The sequence below is a fragment of the Stigmatopora argus genome, chromosome 13 (assembly GCF_051989625.1).
Source record: "Stigmatopora argus isolate UIUO_Sarg chromosome 13, RoL_Sarg_1.0, whole genome shotgun sequence".
Taxonomy (NCBI): domain Eukaryota; kingdom Metazoa; phylum Chordata; class Actinopteri; order Syngnathiformes; family Syngnathidae; genus Stigmatopora; species Stigmatopora argus.
The window spans coordinates 8,851,944-8,871,139 of record NC_135399.1 but is presented as its reverse complement, the minus strand read 5'-3'; the positions used below and the strand labels follow the sequence as shown (position 1 = coordinate 8,871,139).

The 19,196-nt window shown below is 43.2% G+C and overlaps 1 protein-coding gene across 1 annotated transcript; it reads left to right on the top strand.

Moving 5' to 3' along the window:
- The first annotated feature begins 639 nt into the window (after positions 1-639).
- On the top strand, positions 640-18,831 carry zmym2 (zinc finger, MYM-type 2). The gene is made up of 24 exons (XM_077617857.1): positions 640-790; positions 4,151-4,696; positions 5,115-5,268; positions 5,475-5,623; positions 6,725-6,873; positions 6,943-7,105; positions 7,174-7,386; positions 8,193-8,343; positions 8,406-8,521; positions 8,601-8,723; positions 9,275-9,425; positions 9,507-9,679; positions 9,779-9,944; positions 10,410-10,438; positions 10,512-10,653; positions 10,724-10,845; positions 10,916-11,072; positions 11,596-11,928; positions 12,058-12,122; positions 12,387-12,680; positions 14,172-14,286; positions 15,098-15,337; positions 16,502-16,610; positions 16,697-18,831. Exons 2-24 carry the CDS (start codon positions 4,166-4,168, stop codon positions 16,881-16,883), a joined length of 4,032 nt encoding a protein of 1,343 aa, XP_077473983.1. The 5' UTR covers positions 640-790; positions 4,151-4,165; the 3' UTR covers positions 16,884-18,831.
- The last annotated feature ends 365 nt before the right edge of the window (positions 18,832-19,196 follow it).

Here is a 19,196-nt window from a genome sequence, read left to right as displayed (position 1 = left end):
AAGGAATCAATCCTGTCTCCGTCCGAAATGTTGGCCTTGCTTTTTTTGGTTGAGAATATAGACATAGTATAATGTATAAGAAGCTAGATGCAAAAAGTCGGTGTCATAACAATAGTAACCCTCGGCCAGTGGACCTTTCTGGCTGGCTTTTATTGCGATCTCAAGGTGGTTGATTTTCCATCACTAAAATACAATTAACATTTTCAAACTGTTTGTCTTAAGGTGGACTATTAAGGCGAATATGATTCATTTTGGACGTTGAGGACAAAATAAATGTACAGTATATGCTTGATTTCTTAAATCCCCGTGGTTGAATAAAAAAGAAACCTTTAAAATTGAGCATTTTCAAAATATTTTAGAGTAAAAGCCCCTCTTGCTCTGATACAAAATGGCCAAAAAGTGATGAAGCATCTCATTTGTTTAAGGCCTATTATGCTTCTAGTTCTATAAACGTGGTATCTCTGATTTAGTGGTGACCGATTATTGGATGATGGCACCAAAATACCTCGTGACACTTCCGAACAAAACGACGTGATATTTTATGAAATTGATTAGTAAATAGATATATACAAATAATATTGATATTAATATCTATCGGATTTAGGCGCGCAGTCGAGTATCACGTGACACATTCCCCAGTCACTAAATAAAGTGAGGAGACGGAGTGAGGCATCAGTTCCGAGGTGAAATCTTTGAACAGAATTGGCTGGTGTGTCGTTCTGCGCATGCGCTTCCCGGGATTAATGTCAAGGCACAAAAGTGGCGCTACACCGTGTCGAGCTCTACTCCGGTAAGAATCCCACTCGCCTCTTTCTGTTCTTCCCTCTCTTTTTTCCTTTCCTTCACACAGCCCTCAAAGTTGAAAGTTTGGGCAACTTTTTGGCTCTCGCTTGGCTTCACCAGGTCTCCCCTTAGCTCCTCTCGCCCGCGTGTATTGACACGGAGGGCGAGGAGACATGTTAAAGAGTTGGATTTGACGGTGTGTCCCCCAGTATTGTTCATTTAGAGCCCTAATGGCGGACGCTAGGCTCCGTTTTCCCGCTGGGTGGCGACGGTGGCAATAGTGTAACGAGAAGCAAGGGGGCGCTCGGGAGGTTCTTGTGTTTTGTGGTATTGTCTCGTTCACCCCCCTTCCCCCCCTTATCACGTACGACACGGCGGCTGGCGTCGCTTGTTGACCGCCGCATGACACAATCGAAGCCCGGTTCATGTGATACGTAACGCCGGCGGGGGGCGGCCGCGGCGGCTACCGTGAGGATGGGTGCCCCTAGCGGAGGTTCGGCGTCATGGCAGTCTGATTGCGCCACGATTGGCGGCGGCGAACTTTTCAATTAAAGCAGGTAGCGCTCAAAATGGCCTTCAAATCTCACTTCTAGGTTCGTTTTTGATTCATTTGGTTCGTTTTCGCAAGGGTAAGGGGCGGCTTTTGACGTTTTTAACCTCGTTGATTTGTGTGCACGTTGTCGACAATGGCGCAGTCGAACCACGTTTCCCCTGCCACACACACACACAACCAACTTGGGAGGGTCCCCTCTTACCACTCTTCTACATCCCCCCTACTCCTGGCCTCTCATTTTGGGATCTCAGGGAGGGGGGGCGCACAGTTTTAAAGTTATGGACTAGCTAAGTTGGTTGCGGGCGCGTGCTATTCGACTAAACTACGGCCTGAATTGGTGCTCAAGACTCGGGCACGCCGATTTGAACGTGCCGCCCCCTTTGCCGGGTCCTATATTTACACAACCACAAAAACAACAACCGGAACGGAAGCATTTTGCAACGTGAGCAAGCTTTTGACGCCCATTCTATTTTCTTCCTTGCCCATTTCATGCGTTGTTGCGTTGCGCCAATTTGCTAATGACGTCACTAAGGCGACATGATGTTGACGTGCACAAAGACCACCTGTGATGATGTCATAAGTGCGTTTGTGCGTGGGGGCAATTTGAGGCCTGGGTGTATTTTTATTCAAGTCTACTGCAATGCAGTCTTAACTACTCAATTGCATACAGTCTCTAACACTGCCGGCCCAGCGTATGTGTTGTGGTAGTTAGTAAAGGGAAAAAAGTAGCCCATTGAAATTCAAAACACCCACTAATGATGCTAGATGACCCTTGTCTTTGACCTTAAGGGCTGGTCTCCCTATCAAAATAGAATAGACGTCTATCACTGTCAATGGCACCCAATGAGTTCTAATTATACAGCTCCCCCAACCTACACCAACCACTTGGCTGAGTTCTGCATGAAAAGGGCGGTGGCGGCCATTTTGTGGGATGTCTGTGCTAAACGCCGTCACAGGAAAAACTAGGCTTCTATTTGTCGACTGGACTTGAGGTCAGTGTGTGTGTGTGTGTGTGAAAACATTAGCTTCCTGCACCCGCACTTCCCGTCACGTGGTCGGACCCCCCCCCAACCAGTCCTGAGGGTCCGTTTTCTCAGGGAAATGGCCGCTTGCCAAACTGACGGCACGTTCGAGCGCACAATCGACACCTTCGATTAATCACTCCCATGATGCGTTCAAGTTTCTGCTTTTGATGAGGGAGCCTTTGGCTGCCATGACATGAAAGGCAGAATACCCCCCCCCCCCCCCACAAACCCCCCGCCCACAAACTGACTCCCCGCTGATGAGCGACCCCCCCTCCTCCATATTACCCACCCCCTCAACACGTAGCAAAACGACGCGCCAGATGTAAAGCTAAGAGAGCGCGTCCCTGGTGGTGGGCCTTGCTATTGCCATGGCAACCCAGGTGTAGCTTCACAGGTTGCCGTGGCAACAAGGGAGAGTGGGAATGGGGACGGGGCGCGACAGCAGGTAAGAAGGGGAGCGGGAGACGCGACGTGAGCGGTGGCTAGCACAAAGCCCACCTCGTCAATGTTGGCGGCATTTATTTGAAAAAAACTCGGTTGAATTCTTGCACAGATCCCTTTCCTCGATTTTTGTCACGTTAGAGAATCAAGATTTATTAGGCTCTTTCACGCAGAAACCGCTGAAGCGGGGCATTGCCGTGCACGGAAGGCGGCTTCCAGGGCTGCCACAAATTATTTTCATCTTCAATTAACCAGAGATCAGTTCTGCCATTGGTCAATTAATTGGCTTGTATATAAATCATGTTATTTACTTTTGTATTCCACTGGGCTTTACATTTTTGGATGGAAATGTGCATTGGAGTCAAAAACTATGCGCTGAAAAATGAATTTTATGTAACTATGTAATTGTTGATTCCCAAAGCAAAAGCAGATGTTCGCAAATATCTCATTTTGATGAATTACGAATATATTTGGCTCTCATTGAGGAACAATGCAAGTTATTATGCATTTTTACTAAAGGAAACCCCCTATTTTGAGTGTAAATGGAAAATAAGTAAACTAATTTAACAATACTTAAGATGCTCAATAAAGAATATATGGAAAATTCTATGTCAGCAATTAAAAATGGAGAACATTTGCAGCCCCCATTTTGCTGTTTTATTATACTGGGCTTTACATTAGCATTAGCATTTTTGCACAAAAATGCTTTTAAATGCTCGACAATTGCCACTAAGTAACTATGTAATTCTTCTGTTATTTAAAAAAAAAAAAAACATAACTGATAAAAAAGAAATCAAAAAGAATATTTGAAGCTTCTTTCCTTTTTTAATTCGAACATTTTTTTAAACGTAGGATATTTAAATTCTTTGAATATTTAGTTATTTTCTCTGTAAGAACAAAATAATTTTAAGATGCTCAAAAAAGAAGATTAAGTCCATTTTTTGCTCCCTTTTTTGCCAATCATCAAAATATAGTTGTTGATTCATTTGATAATTGATTAGTTATCGGTTATTTGTTTCAGCCCTAGTGGGTTCCGCAATTTTATAATTGCACCCCTTTTTGTTTTGTTTTTTATATCGCACTTTTCTTTAACAATCCAGAAAGAGGACTTAAGTCAACATTAAGTCATACATTTGTCTCCTCCAAACCCTTGGTGCATTATACTGTGTTTTAACAGCCTGTGCTGCACTTTTTCAAAATCTGATAGTCCAGCCAGCTCCTTTTTGTACTCTTTTCTCCAAATTTGAATATCTTTCGACAGCTGGTGGTCTTAGAGCGGAGTGTCCCCTGGGCAAAAACAGGTTCCACCTAATTTCCATTTCTGGTCGCGGTGGGGGTCTCGTTCCAGGTGGTTGCCTTAGCAATGGACGGGGAGTCGGAACCCAACGCTGCTGTTCCGGAGGAGGATGCGGCGGAGGCGGCACCCGCCGTGGAGACCCCAGAGTCTGTTGCCGCGGAAACAGTTGACGACGCTGCACCGAAGAAGGGAGAGGACGACGACGATGTCGTCCTGGTAGAAGAGGGGGCCCCGGGGCCTTCGCAGGAGCTTCCGGAGGGCCCCGCCAACACGGAGGCGGAAACCGCGCCGTCCGCAGCTGAAGCGTCACCTCCTGCTGAGGTGACGCCACCCGCTGCGGTGACACCCGACCCGTCCGAGCCCTCCAACCCCGCTTCGGCGGCCGAGCCCATCGTCATAGACGATGAGGAGGAGCCGGAGGAGAAAAGGGGCGGTGCGCTAGTCAGCTCGGAAGGAGAGTCAGAGATTCGCATCGGTAACGTCACCACGCTGGGCCAGAAGAAGGATGACGGGGGCAGTACGTCACCCCAACTTGGGGGCGAGGCCCAGGGCGGGTTGCTGATCACATCGGTTACGTCGCTGCAGGGCGGACCAATGGTAAGATGGCATTTTCTAAGGCACATGTGTCAAAGTGGCGGTCCGGGGGCCAAATCTGGCCCACATCATTTTGTGTGGCTCGGGAAAGATAATCACGTAAATCATGAGTGCTGACTTTCTGTTCAAATTAAAATGAAGAGTATAGATGTATATTAAATTTCCTGATTTTCCCCCTTTTTAAATCAATAATTGTCATTTTTTAATCCATTTTTTCTGTGTTTTTAGTTCAAAAATCATGTTGTAAAATCTAAAAATATATAAAAAGAAAGCTAAAATATACATTGTTTTAGATCTATAAAAAACTGAACATTCAGGGCTTTTAATCCACTTCTTTTAATCCATTTATAAAAAAATAGTTCTGTGGTAAAGAAGACTGCATTGACAAAAATATACTGTTTCTAATTTGATCGCTTCTTAGCCAGGTGAAGGCGCGGCAGAAGAAAATGGGCTTCAGATCGGAACCGCCTACAGCCTGAGTTCTGACGCCACGTCCGGACGACCGAGCTCTTCCTTCAACCCTGGACGCGGCTCAGCGGTGCAAAATGGTGACGCGGGGGCACACAACAGAACAGGTACGGAATCGAAACACTCCTCCCACGCAGAACATTCTGTTAATGTTGACAACATTTTGCTGGTCCACTCCAACGCTTAAAACTCATTCCAATTTGGTATCTTACACGCGAAACAGCCGGGCTCCATTTGATTAATTTATTTAAAATTGTGTCTTTAGAAGCGAGGCTTAAAATAGATGACGCGGGCATCTCTCCTTCCCCTGCAGACTCGTGGATTTCCCAGTCGGCGTCGGTGCCTCGCAACCAAAAGCAAATGGGGGTGGACTCTTCTTCTACTGACACTTCCCTTCCTAAACCTCCGGGACAGTCTTCCTCTTCCTCTCCAGGCACACAACCGCAACCCAGGACGGTGAAGGTAAATGTCCATCTCGGGGCTGTCGGGTTAAGACAATGCAAATTGCTTTTGGAATGTGTAGGAAACTCATTATTTCGACAGGGTAGTCAAAGATCTGTACTGTCATCCTCACCGTTTCATGGCTTCAGTACATCACGTTTTTTTTAAATTATATTAATTATCCAAATCAGAAATGTTCATAAAAATGTTAAAAATCACGCTGAAATTAGCAAGCGGAAGACAAGATGGAAAATGGTGGCAGTCAGGGCTCCACTTCTTCGCCACTGAATTGGGTGGCACTCAGTGCTAAAGAAGCGATATTTCACAGCAGAAGAAAAGTGATACGCCGAATTATATAAAAGGCAGAAAAGGACGACGTCTTACCTTTTCCTGTTTTTTTTTTATTACATTTCGGATGGCGCACATTGACTCGTGGAGAAAGACTACCCCGAGCCTGTAAAGCTTTGTTTGGATTTTGAATCACCGTTGAAAATGTGTCTTGCGTCATCTAAGGCATCAAATGAGCCCAAGAAAAAATGAACCGTGAAAGTGACGGAAAAAGGGACGTTGATATTCATATTCCCATGTAGCAGGCAATTACGTGCGTTACATCAAGAAAGAAGAAGCGAACATTTGGAAAATGGCAGCGATATCCTTTTCCAAGGGCACCAATCGAGTAGTAACCACTAGGAATAAAAAAAAATTGAACCACGATTATGAGGGATTCACACCGTAGATAAAACTGTAGCTGGCAAATGGGTGGACGTCAACGCACTGCTTGAGAGCCTCGAGCCACGTGGCCATGATTTTCTTATTTTGTAAATCTGAACTTTAAAATGAAATGAGTATCTGAAAGGAACCAGAGTCTCGATACATCACACCTGGGAAAATGAACAGCTTTGTTTTTATTTGCCGTGCGACAAATTGCCTTACAAAGTATTTTCTCTACTGTTTAGATTTGAAATGACAGTTTGTGCTTCCAAAGCAATTAGTATTTTCATCTGAGTATCGGTAGTTTCATGTTTGATGCTGTATCGTTACAGACAGACTGTGAATAAATGTCATATTTACATCCTATTTGATTGTCGGTTCATTTTTTTATTCCCATCCTTTTTCATGCAGGTGACATGTGCAAATTGTAAGAAACCTCTAAAGAAAGGTCAGACGGCGTACCAGCGTAAAGGTTCCACGCATCTCTTCTGCTCAACCACCTGCCTCTCCGCCTTCTCGCACAAACCCCCGCCCAAGAAAAGCTGCACCATGTGTAAAAAGTCAGTTCGAGTCACTGCATGTCAGGGGGTAACGCTAGGTAGATCTTGGCTAACGTGTCCATTCTGAAGGGATATCACCAACATGAAGGGCACCATCGTGGCCCAAGTGGATTCCACTGAGTCCTTCCAAGAGTTCTGCAGCACCGGCTGCCTCGGCGCCTACGAGAACAAGCAGAGCGTGCCCAAGTCCAATCTCAAAACCAAATGCACGGTCTGCGGAAAGCTTACAGAGGTGAGTCGGCCCTTTGGCGTCGCCCACTAGAGGTAAGATGTGAGAATGACCGACTTTGCCTCGTGCAGATCCGCCACGAGGTGAGCTTTAAGACGGTGACGCACAAGATCTGCAGCGACGTGTGCTTCAACGTTTACCGCCGTGCCAACGGGCTGATCATGAACTGCTGCGAGCAGTGCGGAGACTACCTGTCCAGCAGGGCCTCGGCCAATCACTTTTTGCTGGTGGACGGCCAGCAGAAGCGCTTCTGCTGCCAGAAATGCGTCAGGGACTTCAAGCAGGTACTCTTAAAAAAGGGCTGGTAATCTCATTTTTGTCGTAGCCCACTATTAATTATGCTTCCCGTAGAAGAGATATTTTCTCGACCGATCCGTATAGGCGTTTAATTTCGACTGCGTTTGACTAGTTTGATAGTCGATTAATTGTTGTTTTGACCCCAATATTGTCCTGCTTTTTTTCTGGAACCTTATGACTTCCAATTCTTTCTCATTTATGTTTCATTGTTCTGTTGTCTTACATTTTTCATTAAAAAAACAATAAGGGTGAGAAAATTTAAATCTTTGTCATTGTTTTAGATGAGGAAACAAGGAAATCTATTCATTATTGTATGATTTCTTTTTTTATATTTGACATTTTTAATGATTTTAAAAGGACAGATGGTAATTATGCTCTCAATCTTTTAATTATGGCAGTTAATTTTTTCATTTTCTGAACCGCTTTATCCTCATGGCTGTGGGGGTGCTGGAGCCTAATTATGGAAGTTGATTTAAAAAAATAAAAAATAAACCAAATGAAAGATAACATCTTCCTTTTCGTTTTAAAATGTTGAATTAAATACTAGTCATTGATATTCAATGAATAATTTCATGTAATTTAGCCAGAATCATGAAGCAGATGGATAGGATTTACTTTGACAGGCCACATAGAAAGATGTGGCGGGACTGATCTGGCCCCTCAGCCATCAGTTTAACACCTGGGCTTTTAATGGTCTCCATGGTTTTTTTTAAACATTTGAATTTCTGTCAGTGCCAAGGAAATGGCATTCACTGCTAGACCTCTCATTAATAAAAAAATGGACTTCTTCTAGGTTCACAGCAAGCTGGCCAGCTGCTTGACGTGCAAGACGCTAATTAAAACGGGCGAGGTGGTCTTAGGCATGGCTGCCGAAGGCACTATGGGCTCCTACTGCTCCGCCAACTGCATGAACAAGGCCAAAATGGCTGCCACCACATTCCACTGTGAGTAAACGCAAATTGCGGTGACGAAAAACGGAGGACTCGACGCTGCGCTCTCTGTTTAGACACGGAGCCGTCGTGTCACTTCTGTAAGAGGAACTCCTTACCTCAGTACCAAGCCACGCTACCCGAGGGGAACGTCATCAACTTCTGCAGCTCGCAGTGTGTCAACAAGTTCCAGGTATGCGCTCGGTATTCATCGTCGTGACAAGATGAGTGTTTGCGTGGAGATTTTTTAAGATGGGGTGTCGTGGTTACAGAACGCCACCCTCCAGACGACCACCAACGGGCAAACGACGCTGACGACGAGCAACGCGGTGCAGCTCAAGTGCAACTATTGCAGAGGAGCGTTCAGCGTCAAGCCGGAGACGCTGGAATGGAAGGTCAGATGTGAATTTTACAATTTTTCTGTATATTTTGATATCAGTGAGGACAAAAAAATCATTTTCTGTTGTTAAAATGTTTTGTTTTATCGTGATTGAACTTAACATAAGTATCCAAGATTACTGTATTTTCTGTACTACGAGTCACATTTTTTTCATAGTTTGCCTGTCTGCGACTAATAATAATATATTCCAGCGCGACCTATTTTCCCCCCCTCTCTCTGACCACTGACAGCCTATCGTATTCTTTTTTTTTTTTTCCAGGCTATAGTTACCTAAGAAAAACAGTTCGGTTAACAGATGCCTATTTTACTAGTTCCTTTATCGTATTTTTATTCCTGGTTGCTGATAAAAAAATTAAAAAGCAAATAATGCGACCTATACTCCAGTGCGACTTATGATTATTTTTTCCCCACCCTCTTGATTATGCATTCTTTGGCTGGTGCGACTTAGTCTGAAAAATACGGTACTTGGAAACTTGATTCCCAGTCAGTGGAGTTAAATGAGATGAAAACCCATGCAGCTGACCCAAGTCTGTCCGTGTCCCTCAGGACAAAGTGTACCACTTCTGCAGCAAGGTGTGCTGCGGTGACTACAAGAAGCTACACTGCATTGTCACCACGTGCGAGTTTTGTCAGGAGGAGAAGACGATGCACACCACCGGCAACTTTTCAGGCGAGAAAAAGCCCTTCTGCAGCGAAGGTAGTAACGCATCCACTCCCCTAACCTCCCGAATAAACTGTGCTTCAATTGGACTGTGTTTTTTTGTTGTTGTTGTGGCAGGCTGCAAGCTGCTGTTCAAGCAGGACTTCATTAAGCGTCTGGGCCTCAAGTGCGTCAGCTGCAACCACTGCGGCCAGATGTGCAAGAGAGGCGTCACGCGCCAGTTTGGGGGCATGACGCGTGATTTCTGCAGCGAGACCTGCGCCAAGAGGTTTCACGACTGGTACCACAAGGTCTCAATATTCATGAGAATTTTCCCAAAAAAGAGTGACATGGATTCTTGAAGCGATGACATTGTCATTTTCTTGGCCTAATATTTGCGTGTGGAACAGGCGGCGCGCTGCGACTGCTGCAAGGTTCAGGGCCAGCTGACGGAGTCGGTCATGTGGCGCTCGGAGGTCAAGCAATTCTGTGACCAGCAGTGTCTGCTCAGGTTTTACTGCCAGCAGAACGAGCCAATCATGGCCACCCAAAGAGGTCCTGAGAACAGCTTGCCAGGTACGCTTGACATTAATGTCATTTATTGTTTAGTCGCCGACTGTTGACAATATTGCTCTTTGGTACAGCTATTTTTTAGTAGCCTTTTCTATTATCAATCAAGTCTGCTGTTTTGGTCAATTGCAGGGAGACCTTTGATTTGACGGTTGACCTCTGCTGCTATTTTCAATAACTTGAGTTGAGATGACATGCACTGGTTAAAAAAAACAACCTTATTTTTAGTCACGCTAAATTGAGATTTGAGTCAGTGTGCCCGAATTTTTAGCTCAGCTGTCTGAGTTGCCAGTGAGGCAGGCCAGATTTGGTGTCTGCTTGGAGCAAATTATCATTCATTCATTTTCCGTACCGCTTGTCATCACCCGCAAGGGTCGTGGGGGTTTCTGGAGTCTATTCCAGCTGACAGGCACAAGTCAGGCATTTTTATAGGAAAAAAATATTGTATTCACACTACTTGTTTCCTTTCAGGGATTGAATCGCATGCTTCCAAAGTTGGGGTGAGTAAGATTTTTGACAGTTCACAATTCAGACAATCATCCGACCCCTGAACCTCGATATCCGAATATACAGCTCGTGAGTCACGGCACCACAGCGTACCCGGGCGGGGGCCTGATGAGAGAAGTGAAGAACAAAGCAGTCTTATGCAAGCCGCTCACCCTCACCAAAGCCACCTACTGCAAGCCACACATGCAGAGCAAACCCATACAGACAGGTAAGTAGTCGCTTTAGCGTTCACACCTTTTGTGAGGTCTCCCAATTAAAAACTTGAGATTCCCACATAGACGTTGACGACGGCGTGAAGCGGGAGTACATTCCTGTCCTCATCCCCGTTCCCGTCTTCATTCCCGTGCCCATGAACATGTACTCGCAGCACACGCCTATGCCGCTTTCACTGCCTCTACCGGTGAGATTGGCATTACTATTTGCGTCTTCATGTGTGTCCAGTTGAGTTAACCTCTGCATGCCTATGTCAGCTTCCTGTGCCAGTCTTCCTGCCCACCACCCTGCAGAACACAGATCAGCTCGTCCAGACCATCCAAGAGCTAAAAAGCAAGACATTTCCAGACCCCAACGCTGTCCAGATGGGCCCAGCGTCCTCAACTCAGGCGACATCAGAGGACCAGAAAGCAGGTCACTCGAAAGCTCAAATCTCGACCGTTCCTGTTTTGAGATATCGAGAGTGTTTACACACTAATCCGATGATGGAATCTTGTCAGAGTATTCAAAAATGAATTATCAAGGCTCGCATAGATCCCTAACTGTTGAAATTATGCAATAAAAATAATTCATGTAACAGTTTGCCTCTTCATAGTTCCGGCAGATAATGAAAAACAGTAGCCGAGACATGGTTGTCTTTAACGTGTGATGTGTTGTAATACGAAATTGAAAGCTTCACAACACATTCTTTGTCACCTAATCAGAGCATTCTTCAGCAAAATGCGATTAGGCTACTTAACTTTAGTTTACTTAATTCGTGTTGAATTTGCAATTTACACAAAAATGTGTAAATCAGGCACAAATAATTATTTCCTCCACCAGTCATTGCGATTGCCATAGGAACCAACCTCAAATTAAGACATGTTCTTTACTTTACAGTATGCGACATGACTCCTTCGAATACGACTAATATGAAATAATTACATGTCTGTTTCAGACATGAAGCTGGAGGAGAGGAATGAGCAGGGTGATGAGAAAATGGTCACCACAAGCTCAGAAGATGTGAAAGAAGAAGGAGACCTAAAAAAGGAAGAAGGAGACCCGAAGAAGGAAGAAGGAGACCCGAAGAAGGAAGAAGGAGACCCGAAGAAGGAAGAAGGAGACCCGAAGAAGGAAGAAGGAGACCCGAAGAAGGAAGAAGGAGACCCGAAGAAGGAAGAAGGAGACCCGAAGAAGGAAGAAGGAGACCCGAAGAAGGAAGAAGGAACTCTAAAAGAGAAGGAGGAAAAAGAGGGAGGCTGCACGGACCTGGAGGAGGACTTCCCTCTAGGTAAAACATTTTTTCCTAAAATCCTAGTGGTGCCAAAAAAAATTCATAGTTTCTCACCTCTGGAGAAACTGCTGATTCAGTCAGTGTCAAAATGCTGCGTCATTCTCAGTTTGGCTTTTTCTCCCTCAGCTTCAGCGTCACTGGCAGGAGAACGGGAGGATGGGCCGACGTCACGACCTCTACCAAGGACAAGAGTATGCACGTTTTATGTTTTGTGTCTAAAAAGAATTCTGATTTTCCTAAGGATTATGTTAAAATTTATTTTATTTTATCATCGCATTTATTTTTCAAACAAGAAATCTTGGCTGCGTTCAAGGTTATTGAGACAAAATAGTCAGCAAAGGTGGGGGGGGGCAGTGATGTTGCAATTCATCAGATTTAAGACTATAATTTCTTCCCCAAAAAAATTCTAATTTCAATTAATTTGCATTGATTTTCCAACCCTATTTTTGTCACAGGGCAGCAAGAGGTTGGCGGCGGACCGCAGCTTGTCCATTTCGTCACCTCGCTCGCCGCCCCTAAAAGCGTGCTACGGCGTCAACGCTTTTAGACGCTGGATGAGCTCAGGCGGCAAGCCCGAGACCAAAGCTTCCGATGCGGCTCCTGCCAATCCCCCGGAAATCGACGTGCTGAAAATGTCTGACGATGAGCTGAACAAGAAATTGGGTGGCTTTGTCAAAGAGGTGTGCCGACCAAATGGGGAGCGATATGCCCCTGACAGCATCTACTACCTCTGCCTCGGCATTCAAAAGGTGAGCATCCGCACATTTCTGACTAGCAACAACATGTTATGGTTGAGTTTAGTTAAAGACGGTTTTATTTGGCAACATAATTGGTTGGGAGGTTGATTATTAGTTAAAATGCAAAAAAAGGCCCAAACCATGCCTGATAATGCCTTCACTTAGTTCCCCCCCAGTATTTTTTGAAAACTTAATTGCACAGGTGTCAAACTCACAATCCCAGGGTCCAGATCCAGTCCGCCATATCATGTTGTATGGCTCCCATGATTGAGGAACACGGTAATAATTTATCCACCCCCACACACACACACACACTTCTATTTTCTTTAAAATTGAATGCAATGAACATTTTTTTAAAGTAAAAAATAAAAAAATTATGTGTATATATATTTTTTGTGTGTATGTATATATATATACACATACACTTATACATATATACATACATGTGTGTGTGTGTGTGTGTGTATATATATATATATATATATATATATATATATATATATATATATACACACACACATACACATACACGTGTGTGTATAAATATACATACACACACCAATATATACATATACACACACCAATATATACGTATATACACACACCAATATGTACGTATATACACACCAATATATACGTATATATACGTATACACACACACCAATATATACGTATACACACACACCAATATATACGTATACACACCAATATATACGTATACACACACACCAATATATACGTATACACACACACCAATATATACGTATACACACACAAATGTGTGTATATATATATATATATATATATATATATATATATATATACATACATACAAATATTTTTTTGAATTGAATGACAACCTACTAAAGTCTTAAATTATCCTCAGTCTATTGTACAATATGGTTTTGTAGCAGCAACTTTGAAGTTTTGTTTATCAATTTGGACAGCAATAGCATTTAATACTTCAAACCAAATCTTGGATTATAGCCACTTTGATAAAATAATTTCCCAAATAGGAACCAAAGTGGAGCTGTGTATACCCAGGGACCCAATTTAGTGGTGCACAGCCTTTTCCTCTTCCTCTGCGGCACATGTTAGGTCAGCATGGCCATACGCTCCACTACAAGGCTACTTTTCTGCACATTGGGGGAATATTGTAAGAGAAACTCCTTTTAAATTACTTTCATTGCAGTCATTTTTATTGAATATTGGGCATTTTTGCTTGTTGAGAACCCATTCTTTTAATTTTTTTTGTTGCTTCTTGGCATTGTTCTCAGCTACTTTGAAAATGAAAGCGATGCATTCCTGTATGGTTTTTTTATTTTATTTTTTTATAATCGTTTTAGGTATTTTGTGTCCTGTGATTTAAACTTTTTGCTGTTCACATCCTGACCAATGTGATGTTTATTTGAATATGAGGACACTAACAGTTGCACATTATCAATGGGGAAAGTTGTGTAAATGGAAAAAGCAACGCATATTTTTGTTTGTCCGTCTTTTCAGCATCTTCACACCAATGGCCAAAAGATCGACATTTTTAGCGACTCTTCTTGCCAGACGTTCAGGGAAGAGCTCAACAAGGTTTTGAAGGACTGGAAACCCAGCCTGCTACCTGATGGTGAGTTTATATTGAATGAATCCACGTGGAATGAAGCCAACAAGTGTATTGGGTTTTATTCTATGTTGAAACGACCCCAACTTGATTTATATGTGTTCCAGCTAAATGTATATTTATTTTTAATTATACTTGACTTTAATTCGGTGTTCCCCCCCCCCCCTTTGTTTCATCATGCACATGGTTAGCTGGGATAGGCTCCAGCACCTCCACAACCGCTAATAAATATTTAAGTTAGCTTTTGTTGAGTTTTAGAGTACTTTTAGTTTTTTATAACGTTTTTTTTAATAGTTATTAGTAAGGCAGTATTAAAAAATACATTTAAAATATTTATATACTAAATATCTTTTAGTAACATTTAAATATTGTTAAAAAGTTAGTTCTTAAGCAAACACCTAATAGTCCTAATAGTTTTAAGTTTAATTGGACACTACCACAACTGCTAAAGATTCATAGTTGGAATGTTTGCATGTCAGCTGAACATGGATTATAGAAGTTAAAGGCGGTTGAGCACAACTATGATTCTGAAACCACAAAGATACAACTTTCTGTTTGGTGATGTCAACCAATACAAAATCAAATCCTTTGCACCTAAATGAAGTTTAGCAAGTAGCGTCTGGTGATTATACCTATTTGCTGTTCACATCCTGACATGTTGTGATTGTACTTTTGTTATATGAAGACGCTCAAGGTGCAATACAATGTAATTGAAACGGAATTGTCCTGAATGGTGATCAATTCTTATAAAAAAAATGTGTCCCGTAATTCCTCCACATTTACGGTTCCATTTTGTCATTTTTGTCGCCCTCTGCAGGCACGACGTGGAGCCGCGTGGACGAGCGCTGCCTGTGGACGGGCGGGCACCTGGGTGGTGCCACGCCAGCCGCTCTGCTGCACTCGCTGGTCTATCTGAATGCCAAGCACCTGCGAATGCGCAGCGCCCCGCAACACTTAAGCTTGTCTTTCGCCGGTGTCTACGGCCCAGACGCCGCGCACCCCGCCACCACGGAGGGAAGCCGCGCTTGCATCCGCGTGCCTTCCCCAGTCTCTCAGGGTGAGTGGAAGCACACGTGTCCAACAGGGTCGTATCAATACACTCAACATGATAAAATACATAGCTTCAAATAAAATTACTATATTTTCTCGCATATTAGCCGCCTACGTGTATCAGCCGCACCCTTAAAATTGTTGAATTTTACAATTTCTCTCGTATAAGATGCCCCGTGATTCACAATTTTCACCTCCATATTTATGGAAAATCTCAAGAAAAATTCGAAAAGGGTGTTGCCTGCACGTGGACAAAATCAAAATGGAAGTCACGTGAGCAGTACAACCAGGAAATGTGTCCGTAGGGGTCTAGTTGTCATCCCTAGGTAAAAGCGAGCAATGGCAGGCACAAGTGATTTTTTTTTTTAACGTTATATGCAAGATACGGTTAATTTTTTTCCTTGAATTTCATTAGTAGACGTCTAAAATTTTGTTTAGTGTTTTATCTGTTAGTATTTTCTCTATTTCGAAATAAATGACTATCGGCCGCATTTACTTGCATTATGGCGTTTCGTGCATGTCAAGTCTAATTTGTGCACATATAAGCCAATTCAGTCTTTTTTTTTTTGCGACTAATACGCTATTTCATGCAACTACCTGACAAAATTATTGTTTTCTTTTAAACATTTTTGTCCAGTGTTAACTCAAACCTTTTTAAAATGAAATTTATAAAATGACTTTACCAAAACTTGCCTGCCGACTGAATAAAGAAATGAAACTGCATGTGGCTCCAAAAGAGGGTGGAGACAGAATGTACTTTGAATTTAATCAGTAAACTAACTAGGTTAGATTCAGACACAGGGTTTGAGGTACACTTTAGTGTGTAACATGCTGCTGTTTTACCTCCCTATGTTTAACTGACCACTTTGAAATCCCCTTAGTGCAGAGTTGAGAGGCTTTTCCTTAAACCTGCTTTGTAGAATGGCATTCCGTTGAAGTATGAAATAAATATCCTGACTTGCAATTGCAAAACTAATTCCTATTATATTTTCATTTCAAATAGCTTTCAAATTTGATAATCCCTTTTATTCTTTCTTGAGTTATCTTGGACACAAACAGACACGCATAACCTATGCCTACTTTAGGATTCACCGACTGGTGTGGATAATAATTATGAATCAATATCTATTAAATATTGAAAATGCTTTGGTATGCTTGGTTTGCATCGTAGTCGAAAAAGAACCCCGCAAGAGAAAGTTGGACGACGACGGTGACACGACATCGCTCGATCCTGTCACGGAGCAAGAGCGACAGCTTTTCCAGCTCTACCGCTCCAAGTGGTGGGTTTAACATCCCGTAGCGACCATCGTCGGAAGCTTCTCCGCCGTCCTTTTTCTAACCGCCCGCGTCTTTCGTTATTCCGCAGCCCGGCATCGTTGCTGGAGCGGTCAGACTTCTTCTACGCTCAGCCCGATCCGGCCTGGGACGGCGACGGGCCGTGGTTCACCTCCACGCCGTTAGAAAGCAACACGCTGGAGAGCCTCCTGGTCAGAGTCCTGCTGGTGCGGGACGTCTACACGGACTCGCGGGAGCCAGAGGAGTCGGCGGAATAGCACGTCTGCTTAGGAGGCGTAGATTGTTAGTAGATCCGCAAGAAGGCCATAGTGAGTAGCTCTTCCCACATTTTCTTACGTAAACATTCTCCATTCCTACCGCCCGCCGAGCTCCACGTGATACCACCCGGGATGACCAGAACAGCGTCACACGGAATGTTTTCGCCAACTACCGGTCGCGGCGCCGAGCCCAAAGCTGAATGTCGCCGATGCCGTTTGGAGAGTCGCTTTACGCGTGCGCCTCGTTGTTCTCCGTCGGAAAAGACAATCACCGCAACTGCGAGGACACCTCTCGGCGGCTCGTTCCTTCCTTGACTCACAGGCTGCCATTGACGCAATAGGCGTCCAATCCGTTTAGACCGGTAGGGGTAACGACGATCGAAGGATCGCCGCCTACGTCTCCCGGTCCAAATGGATAGCAGCTAATGAATGAACCCTCAGCACTTTTTTTTTTCCCCTCCCTCCCTCATTGCGAAATTTCACCGCGCTAAAAAACTGTTCATCGTAAAAACCAAAAGTTCGGAACGTGCAATTAGTCGGGGCATTGAAAAAATGATGACGCTGTTACACTTAGGAGGCACGTGTTTTCTTTCTTTTCCCCAGTGATCCTGTTTGCTCATAAATATTTAAGCTGAGCAATTCACCGGCATTTTCATTTTGTTTGCGCCCAGTTCCTTGAAACATGCAAATATTTTGGCAGAGAGAAGTCATACCCAACATTTTCTAACATTTGTTTAAAAAAAATATTGGTTTTTATACATTTACAACTTCCGTGAATAGTTTTGGTTGTTTCTGTTATAAAATGTCACTTCAACTTGTTTTCCAGAAAATTCAATTATCTTGGAATATCAAGAAACCTGAATGGGTAAAAGGATAGGATGAAGTTTTATGTGCATTTTGTTCAATTTGCATTACATTTGTTAAAAATGCTGTCAACTATTGAGTGATGCTCAAAACAAGTAGATTACACTTACCTGTCTCAAACCAGCTACTCATTATTTCATTTGATCGTTTTTCTTCCTTCAAACAGTGTAACTTTGTTTTGTTTACTCCCTCAAATCTTCCCAAACGACATCACCGACAACCACACTTATGCAATGCAATCGAACGCATCTCCATTGGCTGGAAGTAGCATCACAAGCTTTACGAGTGTCGTTACCATCGCATGCTAGCAAGTTTCGGATTATTTTGACGAACTGGGTGGGTCACAAAAGGGACAAAATACACCCACCCTATTTTTCTAAACATATTTATTTACCCTTGTATTTTTCTCCTTTTTGTACTTTTTTTTTTTCCTTTTTTGAGAGATGGTTTAAGAAAAAGACAAAAAAAACTTGACACTCCAAAACAAAAGGAGTTGAGCTAGTGGCTTTGGTTTATCATTGTTTGCATTTTTTTTTTTTTACTTTGACTCTCCATTTGTTTGATTTCTCCCAAGGAAAAAAAGTAACTAAACTCAGGTTTGCGTTTCAAGGATTTGCCATCAAATTGGTATTGTTGGTTCCTGTATTTAACACATTAACGGCCAATGAGTTCAAACAATGGTCGTTAACTTACATTCGGATTGAAGAGCAGAGCATTTGTTTTTGGTAGTTAATCGCTCTTAGGTTAAGTTTGCTCCTTATTACCGGACACAAATCGGGAAAAAAAACCTTTAAGCGAGCCCTTTTTGGCGGCGTCGGTTGCCGGTCCGGGTGTCGCCGCTGACTCGGGTGTGAATGTGCCTCAGTGTGTAAATATGAATGTGTGCACGCGCACTCGACACTGCTGGTGTGCTTGTGTTCAATAAATGACTTCTTTTTTCTTTTTCTAAACATGTCTCACTGTGGTCACTCAGAAAATGTTGTGAATTTCACTGTAGCATGTCCATGGTTACTTTTGTAAATACTGGAAGATGTATATCACAAAAGACTGGTCTTAAAATTAACACTCCATTTTGTAAGTTCCATTCACTTGTACTGGTTTTCATATTTTAGATGGTGTTTGATCTACTGATAGTCAAACATTGGGCAGGAAACGTCTCTTGAGTAATCCCACTTTGACCAGGAAACAAACGTCTGATGTCTTTTCAGCTGAGGGTCAGTGCAGGAAATACACAGGTACCTATCCAAATTTTATATCATTGACTGCCATTGATGGCGATAGACTTCCAATACACTTGGACAGCCCCTCGTTCCAAATGGATTGGCTGTCTATCGTTGTCGAAGGCACTGAAATGTGATCATTCACTGCCAGTCTTGCCTTGCATTCTTCTGTCCAATAGGGGGCCATGTGAGGGCGTTGAACTGAAATACTGTTGCTACGACAATCACG